Genomic DNA, 16,755 nt, shown 5'->3' with positions numbered 1-16,755 from the left:
GTGTCGAGTGCTAACGATTATTTAATTCATGAAAAACGTTGTTTTTTTTTCTTGTATCGATGCGCAAAATATTCCACTGTCTTTAAGTTATTGTAAATTCTTAAAAATTTTATACCAAAGTTCAATATAATATGGAGTTAAATTTGCAACTCAAATTGTTGATGATGTAGCGCATTTTGTGGAAGTTTTACTTGAATTTCCTTGATATTTATCGGTGTGGATTTAAAAAAAAAAGTAGAAATCAGAAGTTTGTCAAATTACCGATGTCATTTTTGAACAGGTCTTGAAAAGCTTAAAAAAATTCGATGTACCTAGTATTTTTTTTGCCCACCCTCAATGTTCAGTGATAAGGTTATTGATATCGAGCAATAGGTGTAAAAATCTACTAAAATCGATTCTATTCTCCGTATCTTTCAGCTCCTCAATTTTGACCGTGCGTATGAGTTTATAATTGAGAGATATAAAATCGAGTATATCAGAGGCTAATCAGTGCCGACGTGTATAATAACGGTGATTATTCATATGCATATATATATGTATACGTATAGTTTTCAGAAATATCTTTCATCACTTCTTGCTCTGCTCCTATATTTCGCAACAAAGTCGCGGTAATAAATAAATTTAACAAAAAAAGAAGAAGAAAACATCTGGTCCAGGTACGTGAAACGTTTTATCGTACAACAGCCTCTCACATATTGACTAATATCAAACGACGGTACGGTGCGAAGTGAATTTGAGTTTGGGTACCGGTATATCATATCCGTGTAGGTACATAGATTGGATTATAGTAGGTGAAGCTGCTGTCCGAGTCGTGGGCGGAACTCAATCATTTCTCGAGTCTCCAGCATTTCGAGCGAAAGATAGTTTCGGGTCCCAGGTATAGCGCAGAGGTGTTACTAATTGTACTGATAAAACCTTCACGCCTACCTACGATATTGTCCGCAGGTCCTCAACCCGTGATCCCGAGAAAACCGGCGGCGCCGTGGCGTCGAGACGCCGTTCAAGCTGAGAATCGCTGAGGCCATTCTGGGGCACGGACACTCGGAGAAGAGAGAGAGAGAAGGACGCCGTGAGAGCGAAAGATCGTTTGAAGCCGGTCGAGGCGTCCGACTGAGAAGAGGCTGTGGAAAGGATGGAAAGTCAACCCGGCCTCAGGCTCGCGGGGAAAACTTGGACAATTGGCGCATGCGGCCAAAATACTTCGGTACCAGTTCTCTGCGTGAGTATTCAAGAAAGTATACTGAGAAAAAATTTCATTTGTTACGTATATACTAGAAAAATTGAGTAAAACAGGTATCGTTAAAAAAACTGTTTGAATATTGTTGGAATTACGAAAAACGAGGTACGCGTAACCATTTTGCGCTATTGTCGATCCTTTTTTGATAATCGCAACGCAAAATCAGTTTGCGAGGTTTACTCTACTTTTTTAGTTAAATAAGGCTTCAACGTCGATTTATCGTTGCACAAGCGTTAAATTTTCGCAACAGTTGCTAGAAAATATAGTAACAGCGATCGTAATGAGAAAGAGTAGTAACGGATACCAGACTTTCTGGTAACAGCTAGAAAACTAATCTTCATTTTCCACCGAGAACTATATTTTTCGATTGTGGTAAAAAATGAAAATAGCTAAGGACTGAGCGGTAACCGGAACTAAAAATTTCTCTCAGTGTATAACAATCGGTATCGATGATTTGTAACATACGCCGAGCTATGTAGTGATCAGAATTGCTCCAGCGTGAAATTATTCAGTGCCAAACAGGAATTTTGGCGATTTGGAGAGACGGATCGCTATCGCGATGATGGAGCTGAAAAATTGAGGAAATAACATGGAACAGACGAAGCCGTCTGCGGGGGCAAATTACGGTTTGAAACCGACGCCGAGACGCGACCGGAATTATTTACTGCGATCAACAGCCGACGGATCGGTTCAGACCGACACGCAGAAGCTTTTAGCAGAGAATTCTCGGGTGGAGCTAAAATATCAGAGGGCGAAAGACGCCCCGGGATTTCGGCTTGTCTTTGGGATCTGATCTTCGATAGGGTCGCAGGTATCACCTACTCGGTGCGAGAAAATCCCACCCCGACGATACTAGGCGACAAGAAAAGGTGGTGAAAATGTTAGCCCTGGCGCCTCAAGATCTCAGATACGATCCTTCGCGCATGTTGGGATCCATTTCCGGGGTCTTAAAGACTCCCTTGCTGCGAAATTAGTCAGCTGTCGAATAAGTGTCGATGCGTTTGCGAAATTTTGTGGTTTTTAAGCGGATCATCCGTTTTTGAAGCGCGTTGAATCAACGTCCTTGTTGAAGCTACCAGTTGAGAGTTGAGAATCGGCTTTCCCCGATCGACGCGATGAAAGCCCGTTGATCAAATTAGACGGAATTAAAGTTAATTAGATTTAGGTTGCGGTTTGTTGAGGCTGCGGGAGCTTCTGGTTTCCAACGATCGCGGAACAGCTCGTAATTGTAATGAAGGCTAATAGTTTAAGCAAAGATTACAGTTATTATCCTTGGCGGACTGCCATGCTTAACAATTCCTAATTGGTACGGACCGTGTCGACGCGGTTAGCCGTCGCGCTATTTGAATACATTATAGCTTCCCTTTTTAGCACCTAGTTCCTAGATTTTTGCGGAAACCAGATGCTCCTGATGTTGCGGTAAATTGCACGGAAATCGTTCGCGGAAAAGTCAAGATGGTCAGCTCAATTTTTCGCGAGTTATAAAATCCAGCTTCACATTTTCAAAAAAGTTATTCGCGCGATTATATCCAAGAAGTTTTTCATCAACGATTTTGGTTATAATCTCCAACAATCAAATTTTGGAACAAACTCGTAGGCATGTAGTCGATAATTGGAATATATTTTTGTGGAGTCACTGCGAATCAAACGGAATAACAAAGTGCATCGAAGCAGCAAAGCACCTACTCCAGTTTTTCATCGGTTGGCCAAACTCCTTCGGGAAAGTGATTGGCAAATGAAAAGTGAGGAATTCGACGCTCGCGATTCTGAGCTGAAACAATGATTTTTTCTACCGTTGCATTAAGGGAGCATCCATTAATCACGTTATGCCTTTATAATCAATTTTAGACCCCCCCCCCTCTCCCTCCGTGGTCACACATGAGGTTTTTGTGACCCCCCCCTCCCCTTGCCCGTTATCACGTGATTTTTCTCGCCGATCGATTACTCGCGTGCACGGGTTAAAAATGTGATAAAACCAATAAAAATCTCTGAATATACTCGGTGTCTTTAGAAAAAATGCACCAAAAAATACACGTGATATTGCCCGAGACCCCTCCCTCCCCCCGTGTGATCAATCGTGATATTTTCAAGCACCCCCCCTCCCCCTCCCTCCCCCCCCCCCCCCCTCGTGAGTCTCACGTGATTAATGGATGCCCCCTTATACGTTACGATTATCACTATCGGCACATCGTAACGTCCGTTGTAATTAAAAGTAAGTCATTCGAAGGTACATTGGGAGTAGGTGAAATTCACCAAAGGGTATGTCTTAGTCCGCTGTTTGCGGGACGACGAATACTTGGTGAGAAAAAATACCCCACAGAATCATACGCGCAAGATGAAAACAACACGTAAAAACGTTACGATAAGTCGTCGTTACGCAGCGAGGGCTGCGGGAGCGGAGAGAGATCGTAGGTAACTAAATACCAGAAACTTCTTGAAGCGCATTCCTCGCTAATAAAGACATATTTCACAAGGCTGGACATCCCTTGGCGCGTGTATGCGTGCCTGCTTGCGTGCTTTATACCGCCGCAAGTCCCACGGCTCGAGGAGGGTTCCCAGATATGAGATTGTAAATTGCCGCAACTTCTTGCGCGCATCTCTCGGGTTCGAGGCGCGCGGAATCTCGGGCAAAAGTGCGGTCCAAGTGTGTAACGTTATATGTATGTATACCTGTAGATGCATCGTATGCGCGTAAACAGCTTCGAGTCGACGTAACGCGGCGAGCCCTCGGGATACCTGGACAAAGAGTAATTCCCAACGCGGCTACTTATATTCCCTGTAAAGCGAAGCGGTGCGGTTCTAGTCCCGAAGAAAATTCTTTACACGCTGAAATAACTCGCGATGTGTATTTTATTTTCTGCCGCGTTTCGATTTTTCGAATTCCTGTAGAGCTGTGTGAGCTTGGAAACGGCAAGATTATTCGCAGGCGCGCGTCGATCGTTCGTTCCTAGCGATTTTTCTTAGGGATCCAAAATGGCGGACGAGACGCCGCTACCCGTATATAAACCCTCCAGCCCGCAGGCCTATAGAGCTATTTTAATGACGCTTTGTTCCTGCGCGTCCCCGGGAGATTTGTTATTTATATATTTATTTATTTATATATATTTATTTAGCAACGCGCGCTGCAACTCGACTGCAGCCTTTTGTTTTCCCGCGGCTCGTTATCCTCGGTTTTAACCCGGACCGCAAAGATCTCGTCTGATCTCCCGACCACCGCGCGGTTATTTTAATTGGATATTTGCCGAAAGTTTGCCGTTCACCGCGTCGTCGTCGTCGTCACCGGATCACGCCGACTTCGGATACCAAACCCGGAATATACGTGTACCTGTATAACTTGTCTGTATAAAGAAACAACGTCTTTGTCCCAAGTTTTTTTCCCGCCTAAATCCCTCCCTTCCATTGTCTATACGGAATTCAAAATGGCGATCAATTATCCACGAATTCCCGATCATCCAGGAGGTTGTGATTTGCGCAGTGACGTCACCGCGGTCACGTGATCCACCCTTTGTTCCTTTTCCAGTTTTCGATATTTCTTTTCTCACGCGGTAAATTGCGCCCTGCAATCTTTCAACCGCCACAAAATCTCGACGGAAGAATCGGAGTCCCGGTAATCGGAGTTCCGCAGGGAGCGAGATTCCAGAGTCTTTTTGCATCGCGCTTCCATGCTTCGCACGTTCGTTCTTTACGGACGAGTTAATGGAAGGAAACAAATGCCTGATGGTGATGGCGCAGTTATGGTTCGTTACGCCCATCCAGTCCACGAAGGCGGCCCCGTGCCCAAACCCATGGGAACGGTTTACCCCTCGGGACCTTAAATCAATTATCTTTAGACAATCTATTAACCACCGGAACGCGAGGTGCCAGCCAGCTCTATTGTCTAGCTTAAGACTAAACACCATTTTCAAATATAACCGCGGCTCTAGGTGTTTTTACTCCTTTTATTGCGCCCATGAAACGACCTCGAGAAGGGACGAACCTCGGGAGAACTCACCGCCGGAAAGTACGTGAGGTTATTACAATGGGAGAAAAAGAAAAAGATGAAGAAAAGAAAAGAAGATTAAGATTATGACGATCATGATGACGAAAAAAAAAAAAACGACGAGAACCCACGGTTATGCTAAGGTAAGCTGCGAGGTTATATACGGGGCTGTAAAACGAACCTGGGATTAGTGCTTTTCAAGTACGGTGTATGCTTGTAGAGTTTCGACCGTTGAAATCCACAAATAAAAATCGCTTCGAAGCACGGTTCGAAATTCCTCCGCGTAACCTTCACGTTATTTCATCGTATCAAAGAATGTCCGTAAGAGGCGCTGTCTCGGCGTGACGTCATCGACCTGCAGCAAATGGCAGCTCGCACTGGAAAAGCGCGGGAACGTGTAGAAATTTGAATTTCAATTTAAGAAAAATGTGAGAAAAATATTGAGTAATACTACAAAACGAGTACATAGATATTATAATGATATATATATATATAGTCAGGGTCGAATCTTTGAAATCAATCGTTAACATCTTCATTTCGCGGTTGATTATCCGCGGTAGCCGATACGCTGGTTAAGCAGGGTGGCTCATTTTTATGGTCGTAATATAAATACGCCAAGGTATACGAACCGCGATGATCGGTAGTACTGCCGAGCGCAGCGGGAGGTCCGACACCAGTTTATTTCATACCGTTGAGATTGAATTTAGCGAGGAGATTTCACGCGGCGTAAGTGTCAGAGTCAATATTCGTCGATGAGTTGATGCAGAAGACTGTCGTAAGCCGAGCGAAGGTGCCCGAAATGATCTATACCCGGGTGAAATTAGTCTTTCCGACGAATCGCTTCGACGCTCATTACACGAAAGCTCGCTGGTGACGACCGTGAAGTCGGTCCTTGCCTTTGAGGCTTCTCGATCGTTTCGGAGCGCAGGTTTTGTCTCTCCTCTGAGAAGCGAGAGACGCCGTCTTTTCCGGAGCAAAATTCCCCCATTACGTGCACAGGGACCGACAATAATACCGGAGAAATTTCTTTTCCGACAACGATTTGTACGACGTCTCGGTCGCCGTGTGAAGAGCATTCAAGTGACACTGCGACGCCTCGCAGCAACAGGACTCGAAAAGAGGCCCGCGGCTCGAACTGCGGAGGTGCGAGAGACTCTGAAACGTTTTGAAAGATCGCATTCTCTGTGCTCGCGTCGCTCGAGAGGCACCGTGATGGATGAGGCTTCCGCTCGCCTGTAATCTGACAGTCTCTGGACTGTACGGACCTTCTCGACCTCCGACAGGGCGCGAGAGGAGAAAATCGTAATTTAGATTAATACGTGTAATTTTTTACCCATTAGACCCAGCACTGTTCGTACTCGGAAAACTTCATTAATCGACGCGTCCCTGGCTTCCTAAGATCTCTCATTCGGTTTCGAAGGCCGATGCGATCTTCCGTGACAGTTATACCTCGAGGTCAAAATTCATCCTCAAAACACAACTGGTGCAAGTAATTTAGATACGGAGTATTATCGAGACGAGTGTGCGACAAGTTGTTTTAAAGAATCTCAGAAATTTCTTCCAAGAAATTCAAAGTTGCCGGTGCGCAAAATTGGACTAACATATAGCTTTTGGATTTTGAAAATTTCTCAGATATGACCCCATTTTTCGAGAACCCATATAATATCGATTTTCAAGGAATTTGGCTGCAAGGAAAAACGTACGCTTCAAAGAGTCAAAGAATGAAGCGGGTTTCTTTTTGCCCGAAGGTGTGAAATCAGATCTAGTGTCTCGTGTCCCTCTCGTATGCGTACGCGCGCATTACCGCCAACAGACAGATCATGGATCACGGATCGGGGATCAGGGACGGTGAGTTGCGACGCGGTGATAACCGATGGGCCCGAATCGAAGATCGATAGAGAGGCAGAGAGGAAGAGGGAGAGAAGCGAGGGTTCCAAGTCGATACCGATATCCATGGGAAGAGAATTCGGATGGACCACGGCTACATTTCGAGGATGGATTTAAAGCCCCGGAATATATTTAAGCGTGGGTAATTGGATCGCGTCTCGTCCCTCACGTCGCGCCCATCGATATTCCTCCGCGTCTCGGCTCCACCTTCGGATATCTTCTTTCTAATTTCTTGATTTTAACAGAAATTTTATACGCCGCATAGCTGCAGCCTCACTTACCTTGGTACCGTAATTATTACCCAACGATGCTATATATATATGATGTCGTAATGCGCAGGACGGAAGGTCGGTGTGGGCCAATTCTTTCGCCCAAGTGTATCTGAATCTCGGAAACGCAGCTATATTCCTATATTTTATGCTCCGTATCCCGGTTATCGATTCTCCGTTTTCATACTAACCGGTCCATTATACCGGTGCGGATATCGTTAAGTGAAATACGATGAATATTCTCTGCAGGCGGGCCGAGTCAGTCATTATCAAAGCAGTAAAATGGCCGTATAGTAGCCGGCGATGCAACGCTAAGTCAATTTGCAGGCAATTTGTTTTGACGTGGTAATTCGCTTCGCCGCCGTATTAATATTCAATCCTAACTTCACCGCTTCGCTCACGACTCCGTCAAACTACGAAGACCACCTAGTCAGTCGCACGCTTTAATCTCTCCTTGTCTCAATTTTGACCTCATCGCAACCCTGCAGGCGTCACAAAATTTGGAAAGAACGTCGAGGCGAAGAAATTTTTCCTGTTATAATCGTTCGTCGCGGTAGATAATATTCAATGCGTCAAGCAGTAAAGTTTTGTGCCTGAAGAATTTTTTGTGATTTGGAAACGCTTTCGCTTCGATGTAATTAAAACAATTAAAAATCATTAACACGATTGAATTTTCATGAATTTCGTGCATCCCTCTCTGCTGCAGAGACATGTAAATGATCCTATCTTGAAGTTTCATTCGCCGCGAGTACAAATTCCAAGGTCGGACTGAAACGACGTCTCATACCAATTAATTCGTTATCGCAATGTAGTTTATCTTTGTAACGAGTTGTCACGGACCGACATGGCTCTGCGTATAGATATATAAGAAAAGTCGGGCACCGGATAATTTCGTTGCCAGAGACCTTTGTACCGTATAAAGTGAGAAGGCAAGTGTTCTCGATCACAATGTCCTTAATCAAACCACGGTTGAATAGACCGCGTGCGTTTTTTATCCGAGACAATGACCGAGGCGAATAGTTGACATCTTTTCACAGATATGTACAGGTATAACACTCAGGCATATTATTTATTCTCCATACGATGTCATTAGTAATTCAAGATTTCAAGTGCACGTTGTTTAACGATACACGAATTCAGACAGTGCGAAGTTTTTGCACAAGAATGAAACAAATGTTTGATACGAGTTATGCGACAGTTGTTTTTATATGCAAGATTCGAACCCGCGACTTACGAACTTCCTCGTGAATTATTTCTCAACTAGAATAAATCCTGGCAGCAATTTGGAAAAACATGTTGAGAGATGAACAAAACGAAACCGATGAAAAAGAATTACAGAGAGAAACTTTAGCAATATTTTTTCACGGAAACTGCAGGGTATTCCGTGACGTTTACGCGGCCGATAATGCGGAACGAAGGGTGTGGAGCCTTCCAAGAGGAGCTGACTAATAAGGATCGACATTTGATTTTGACTCGGTGTGACGAGGCTCGGACACGCGTTCACTGCGGGTATACAAGGTATATCCGTACCGATATATGTATACGCCACGACGCCGCGACGCCTCGGGGAGAGTGAAACGTCTTGACCCCAGAGATGAATCTCTCACTGCCGATAACGCCCGAGACAATACCCATTACTAAGGCAATCTACTATCGAGTTTAAGGCCCTCCGCCGCCTTATTCGTTTTTCCCCTCAACCTCTCAGCTGTGAGTTGCGTTTTTTCGGTCACTTCATTCTCGTCAGAGGATACGTGTACAGGTTCGAGAAACTCTCACTTTTTTTTAAGAAATAAACCAAAGTAACGCGTGTAGCGTGTTGAAGAAAAAAAAAAAAATTAACCTTCTTTCGTCAGTTATGAGATTACCAAAGGTTCTAAACGGCAAGTTGTTGATAATCGAACACTCGGAATGTGAGATATAATTAATCTTTAGGCTTTAAGTCGAAAATTTTTCAGACACCGGTTTTAAAGTGCTGATCGATTCTCGAGCATTCGGTACTTCGAATTATTTTATTTAGAGTTATATCTTCGAACGATCGAAGAAGAATCTTGAATTTCTCAAAGTGCAGATCTGCGGTAACGAAGAAAATTGATCCGATATAGGGAAAACGATTTCTCACATCTTCGCCAAAGACGTATATTCGATTTTAATCCGCTGTCACGCAGTGTCCAATTTTCCATCATATTTCCAGAGGTGAAACGAGCGATTACAACGAAAAAAAGAAATATCGTGGGCACACGCAGCGGGCTTGTTCGTTCTTGTGATATATTTACCATTAGTCTGAGCGGTGGAGAATACACTATATACCTTTCCTTTCCTTTCCTTTCCTTTCCTATCCTTTCCGTTCCTCTCTCTCACTCTCTACAAAGCGAGTGTACAGGTTCATAAATATACAAGAGATTCAGCGGAGTGGTGACTTTTGTCATCCGGATGACTTGTCGTTCAGGTGAACAACGGCGATGACAACTCGAGCCAAAGCGATCCGGTCTCTGGCAAAAGAAAGATGGCGTTTCTGTCATCCGGCAAAAAATACGGACACCTCGTTCGAAGAGGATGAACCGGAGGGAATCACGCACTCCGAAGAATAAATTGAGAGGCGATTATCGACACTCGTCAATGGCGATACCTTACACTCGATCGTCTAGCGGTCCTCGGTCATTAGCCAGAAATTAAGATGTCAGTAGCGAGCCACACGCACACTGACAAACTGGCACGGACATACTTAGAGAGAGGGATCGGAGTTCGCGGTTCGAGCCGATTCGGCATCCCGAAGTGTCTAATTAAGCCCAATTATTACTACGGAAGCAGCTTAGAGAGCCGGCGAGCCGCGACTCGGGGGTAATTGAGTGATCAAATTAAAAGGGATACACCGGCGTTAATGCGCCTTTGGGGTTGGGGGTGAAGGGTTAGAGCCGAATTTTGCCTGAGCAATCTCCGACCTTTGAGGTTCTATCAGGCGTACAGTCTGGGCGAAGAATTTATTCTACAATTGGAATGAGAGGATCAAGTTTTACCGAGTTATACTCAACCAGTGATCGGTTTCAATTACAACAAAAGAATCCCTCTTCAAGTACTACGAATAAAAGATTCGAAACTGAGAATTTTAACTATAACGAAGGTTCACTTGCCGGTAACTTATATTTTAGAAAAAACGGACTTTTAATTAATTGATAAAGAATGATTGCTACATGTATTTTGTGCTGAGAAGCAAACGAAATCGTGTGATTTACATAAAATAGTTAGTAATATGTCTGTCTGTTAATTGAAATTCACATAGGCTTAAAATATGCCGCCGCCGCGTAAAAGCGATATTGTTTCAATCGGATTCGATTTGATTGACTTCCAGTCGCAGTTCCGGAGTCTCTGTTCAGAGATAGAGAGAAATTTCTGTTCGGACTGTACGTCGGATATATAGATCGTTGAAATTACAACTAACGAAGGTTAATTAAAGAAGATTTATCTCTCACCTGACTTGACGAGGACCCGGGACTTGCCCGAGAACCAAAAGGGCTATCGCGATTACCGCGACTTCGCCACGACGCATCTCTCACATTATAATATTAAAATTACTTCATTAATCGATTTCGTTCTCAATTACGCGCGTCCTTCACTCCCACTTTCTCCAGCACAATCTTATTTATAACATTTACACAAGGACCAAAAAGATATATCCAGCACTCCGAAACGACACACGCTGCAAATTGACAGCGAACTTTCGAATTGTTACACACTTCACTGTTCGTGCGATTACTTGTCGATAATTTTATAACCAAGTCTCGTACTTCTCATTATAATTATAATATAAAATACGCAAAAAATCACACCGAGAATTTTTCCGCACTTGATCCAAAAATCTGTGTATCTTCACTGTGATTCACTTTTTCACTGCTTCATCTTTTCTCACGACTTTCAAGAGTAAAAAGAAATTGTGTTATTTGTAAAGTTTAAAAGTGACAAAAAAAAAATAATATAAAAATAAATATTACATTCGGAAGGAATCTCCCGTTCGATAAAGTCGCGTAGGGTCTGGTGTATGGTCAGGCTCGAAGTGCAGTTAGTACGGAGTTATACCTGAATTTATACACATATACACCTATCCATATACATATACACGTGTATGTATACATCTGTGCAGGACGAGGGGAGAGTCGAGAGAAGTTTTTAGCCGAAGGTATAGAGAGGCGGATGTACCCAAATGAGTCAGATTACAACAGACATCTAGTTTGCCCGTATATCATACCCATATACATGCGGAATAGACAGTGGCCGCGTAGTTTTTCGTATCTACCGCAAAAATCTGTGACGCGAATTTTCTCGCATGTTAATACGAATCAGGCCGCACGTAATCAAACTTGTAGAAATTCAACCGAGTCATATTGTCGACGATAAAAATACGAAACTTATTTCATCCCGCTATATAAGTATAATATTTCGTTACAACTGCTTAGTATACGCGCAAGATTTTATTTCAAAATAATGTCCGAATTCAAATATCAAATATTTAAACGATTGTTTGACCCTCGTAAAGACCCGTAAAAATTACACACTTTATATGTATAACTATATGTATAAACGTACACAGTATACCTACACGGAATCGTCTATGATCACAGAAAGAAAGAAATGGGAAAGAATGAGAGAAGAAACTCGTGCGAACCATCGAGTGAAATGACTCATGCCTGAAATAACTCTGAGAATATATTTATAATATAATTAGGTGTAACAAACGCGTGACTAAACTTCAGATTATTTCTATTTTTTTATTTTTTTTTTTTTTTTTTTTTTTTTTTTTTTTTTTTTTTTTTGCATCGGCGATAGTCAGAGATGAGGTTCAATTCAGACGATTCGTTTGCGGTATCGAAGTGTCTCTACAAGTTGACAAATTTTTATAAAATTTCCCCGTATGGTTAATTCGATGGATGTGTATGTACGTTCATTCAAGGATATACGCGGTAGCTGCAGTATAGTTACGGTACGGTAAGTGTGCAAGAACTGCAGGGAGATCGAATAGTTATACATATATATACATATATATTATATATCTACAGTATGCCGCGTGTGAAACCGGATTGGTCGTGGAGTCCGGATGATATCGGCCAATCGGATCGCTCCTTAGGGACTATCGCGGTATCGCGGAGTTGAGCGTAGGTGCGAATTCATTCCCCGTGGGAGCCGAGACATGAGATTAGCATCACCGATGTACTGACAATGGGATTTTAAACTGTTGAATAAAGCGCGATGCGCGACGATATGAAAAAAATGGGAAACCAAGAGATGAAATCAAAAAGACGGAGAGAAACGCCTCGTCAATTTTACCGTTAGGCGCTCGAATTATTGGGACAAGGAATACAGGCGCGTATAACGCGATTCCTGCGGGGAGAAAATCAGGATTGAAAGAATCTACGGAAAGCGATCAGCGCGTAACTTGGGATTCCATGGACCTACTCTGATAAGAAATCGACGGGAGGTAAATTAGTGCGTTTTATCGCCTCACTTAATTGAGGTACACGGTTCACCTGTGGATGGAAATTTTTCAACCGTGACTTCTATCTGCGGTATGTTTACTCTGGGAAATAGTTATTCCACGGTTCGAATCACAATCGTTGGAAGTTGGAAATCAGTGGTGATTGCCTTGCATTCGCGAGAATTTGGTCGGACATAGTTGAAAATTAATGAAAACTGATGGGCAATGATTGGCACATATTAATATTGAATGAGGAGAATAACTGAGGGAGTTTTGAATTCATGTATATCGTTCTCAGGGTTTGTTTGACATTGCGTCAATTTTCAAATTTCTGAGGAGAAACTTGCGAAAATCTACGATCGTGAAGTTCGCAACGTTATCGTAACGAAACATTGGGAAAAAGTTCACTATTGTCTTAGTTTTACGATGACTGAAGGAACTAAGATTTCCAAATATGAGTACGTCTTGTTTTATTACAGTTTACTGAATTTCAAACAATTCCAAAGTAGCGAAATAAGGCTTTTTCCCCATCATAATTCGTTATAATAACGTTACCAACTTCGCCATGATGAAAATCTAGGAAAACGAATGTGTCGATTTCCTGGAATAATCTCGCGACTAAGCAAACTATGGGTAGAAAAAAAGAAGAAATCTCAGTGCAGTTCAACGTTATAGAAAGTCTGTGCAATCGTTTGGTATATTACATACCGTAATCGTTATCTCAACTAATGGGTATCTAAGCATACCGCGCTTTGTATCTAGCAATACGCAAAGTAACTGATTTATATTTGTCGAGGAGCCGGAAGGTGATCCAATTAGCAAACGGAGCACCGCAATCAACCAGATTATGTAAACTAATCCGCACAAGTTGAATACAAGAAACACAGGCAGGTGCAGATTATAAATTATACTCGATACGCGACATGAATCGGCTGCACTCGAAAGTTTATAAAATCGACATGCGCAAACACGGGAATTATTTGTACGCGGATTGATGATATTGCGGGGGGATGCTAAAAAGATTTTGACATTGTACAGGAAATTGTAATTATCGATGCACCGTTACGGCGTACATGTTTTGTACCATATTTTGACGCGCGCGCGGTTTATTCGAAATACGCGGAGCGCAAACTTTGCCAACGCTCAAATTGTGTCTTATTATAAAATACCGACGGCATGTTTGCACACTGGAATGGACCGATGAACTCGTCGGTCTGTGTGTATAAATACTAAATTTTAAACTCCGCGAATATGGTTAAATCAACAAAGTTGTACAAATGTATATAGTTGGTATACCTGTACAAATATTTGCCAACGTTGTGTACAACAATGAATAGCGGGGACAAACTGCGATCTCGAGTTTTGATATTATAATTACACTATTACGTATGTACACGTTAGAAAAAGAATCCTCATCTTCCATATCCTGCGCGCACGTATAAAAACCCATATCGTAACATCTCCTCCGTATCTTCGATTACATCCGTTACATTTCTCAACACGCACACAATTTACAACGTTGTACAATTACTATTAACCGCGACACCACCGACGTCGTTTTAACCGGCAAAACTACAAGCGACGCGTTCGATCATATTCCGGATCCGATCGTCATCCTCTCGATCCACACCTCCGACTCTGTCAGGATCACTGTCAAATTTTCGTACATGGATCGAAGCCGTAAGATTTTCCTGCGCAAAAAACAAAAATAAACAAAAAATTAAAACGAACCGTAATTGCAGGATCGTTTACTAATATCTTTGCAAGAAACGTCAACCCTTCCGGGTTAATTCTAGGTGCCCGTTGCGGTTTTCGCCAATGATCGAATCGGTCGTATTTCTGGTTACAATTGTTTATCTCGTATTATCGATTATCCCGATTCCTCGGTTTCGGTGAAATTGCGGAAAGGCGAATCTTCTCGCCGATTCCAGCGGCGGGTCTCGCTTGTCGGAGGTTCGATCGAGCCGCGGATCACATGGAGACACGAACGCGCGGACAAGATGTACGGGGCGACGTTCGGTCGTGCACAGGTCCCACGATGGACTGGCTCCTGGCTTTGGGATCAGGTCTCGTCCACGGACTCGCCGCTTCGCCTCTATACACCGATATTGCTTGCTCGCTACAAACTAACCCATGCCATGCCCACCTGTACGCATTGCAGGTATATACTTATAGCTATACTATATCTGTACACACAACCACGCGCTTCTCGCTTCGTCGTTCCGTTCCGTTCCGTTCCGACCGCCCGTGTCCCTCTCCCTCACTCTCTCTCTCTCTCTCTCTCTCCCTCTCTCTCTCTGTTTTTTGTCTCCAATACCCTCAGATCGTACGTTCGTTTCGTCGTTTCCTTTATTATATACCTACCTGCAGGAAACCGACGACGACGAAACGACGTCGCGACGGTTCGGGTTGAAATCCGAGATCCGGCGTCGCGACGTCGAAAATCAAGTCGCTTCAGGTGTGTAGATGCCTTAGGGAAGATGTGAACTGCGCTACCGGAACTTTGAGTGCTGAATGAAACAGGCTTGGTTTGTCGTGTGAGAATTCAAGTTCACCGAAGAACGTACCTACACGGGGAAATTTTATTGCAGGCTGAATTCTCATTTTCTGAGCTTGTATCGGAGGTCAAATTACGAATAAACTACTCTTGCCATCAGGCTGTTTCACCTTATACGGTGTTTGACGAACGGACAGTGATTGAAATGATTTTATAGTCGAAATAAAATCCGAAGCGTGCGTCGATGGCGGCCATTTTAAGTTTGCGGTATATCAAAGCTTCTTCAACGTATGTCAATACGTTATTTTAAGAGGAGATTTTTCTATAATACGTAAGCTTGATTATGGAACTTTAAAACGATACCGATGTACGTTATACGTATATACATAAGTCGGGTCTGATTAAAACAAAAATAAACAAGGGTTACGAATCGACAAGATTTCCCACAAAGTACAATAACTTTAATTGCAGCGTGCTCCGATAACGGACAAACGACCTTATCGCCGAATTCCAAGAAATGCAACAAAAGAAAACAACGCGGTTTCCCTCCCTCTGGCTTCTCGCCGGAAACCGAATGGCACGCAATCGCAATTGTCGCATGAAAAATCGATGCCGCAACAGGGTGTACGGCAACCGCATACGCCTACAATTTCAATCGCCGGTACTTTATTCCGCGAAACGATTATTGAAAAAAGAGGAAAGCCCTGACGTACCCGTAAGTCACAGGAATACCTGCGTCGACTTCGCCGTGTCATCTCACTTCGTGACCACTCGCGTTGCGAGCGAAGGAGGGTAGCAGGGGCGCCTATTTAATAACACGTAATTACCTTCCATATGTTTTGGCCTGCGGAGCGGGCGACGAGGGTTGGTAAAACGCCATGCGGTCCCTGCATCACCACCGCACTCCAGGATGATGGCTGCATCGCGTGAATGCGCGACGTGCGCAAACGCGTGCGATATCATTATATACCGACTTCGTGTGTGCTTTATACGTGGTATTATATTATATAGCGTGCATATATTTACGCGTGCATATGCTATCCGCGTGTTAAACTCCGTGAAAACTTTATCAACGCGATATTATAATATAATATCCAGGGTGTCTGAATGATGCACATCATGTTTTCACTCTACGCTCTCTGGTTGTCGTGCATTGTGCAGCCGATTAACATTCGTGGCGCGCGTGGGCAATTCGAACAAGTAGCGTAAAATCTTTTATTTATCATCTACACGGACGTATTAACGGACCGACATTTTTTTTTTACATCCTTCCGTGACGCTGCAGTCGTCAGTTTCAGGGTGATCACAAAATCTGGAATTTAATTAAATGACGCCTAAGAAATTTACCCGCTTTTCACCCTGTTAAAAAATCAATTCCTTTCTCGACTGTTTCCCAAGAACCAGAGCCAAGTGAAATTTATT

At 43.2% G+C, this 16,755-nt stretch overlaps 2 protein-coding genes across 7 annotated transcripts in view; one reads left to right on the top strand and one right to left on the bottom strand.

The window, feature by feature from the left end:
• Positions 1–16,755, top strand: part of LOC107219720 (proteasome subunit alpha type-5) — a 39,800-nt gene that overhangs the window by 1,714 nt on the left and 21,331 nt on the right. The window contains exon 2 of the mRNA XM_046746768.1: positions 946–1,219. Coding sequence (XP_046602724.1) covers positions 1,133–1,219 — 87 coding nt within the window. The 5' untranslated portion in view covers positions 946–1,132. The remainder of the gene's footprint in view (positions 1–945; positions 1,220–16,755) is intronic.
• Positions 1–16,755, bottom strand: part of LOC107219719 (protein Wnt-2) — a 70,503-nt gene that overhangs the window by 45,412 nt on the left and 8,336 nt on the right. The window contains exons 1-3 of one of the 6 annotated variants that reach the window (XM_046746764.1): positions 14,684–14,860; positions 14,133–14,527; positions 10,840–11,278 (exon numbers count right to left, since the gene is read on the bottom strand). The exons of 1 other annotated variant lie outside the window; for it this stretch is intronic. In XM_046746764.1, coding sequence (XP_046602720.1) covers positions 10,840–10,916 — 77 coding nt within the window. In that variant the 5' untranslated portion in view covers positions 10,917–11,278; positions 14,133–14,527; positions 14,684–14,860. 4 more of the 6 variants (XM_046746765.1, XM_046746762.1, XM_046746763.1 and 1 more) reach the window with 4 other exon arrangements.

The sequence above is a fragment of the Neodiprion lecontei genome, chromosome 1 (genome assembly GCF_021901455.1).
Source record: "Neodiprion lecontei isolate iyNeoLeco1 chromosome 1, iyNeoLeco1.1, whole genome shotgun sequence".
NCBI lineage: Eukaryota > Metazoa > Arthropoda > Insecta > Hymenoptera > Diprionidae > Neodiprion > Neodiprion lecontei.
Note: the sequence above shows the minus strand (reverse complement) of the source record. Positions and strands in the feature narration are given on the sequence as shown.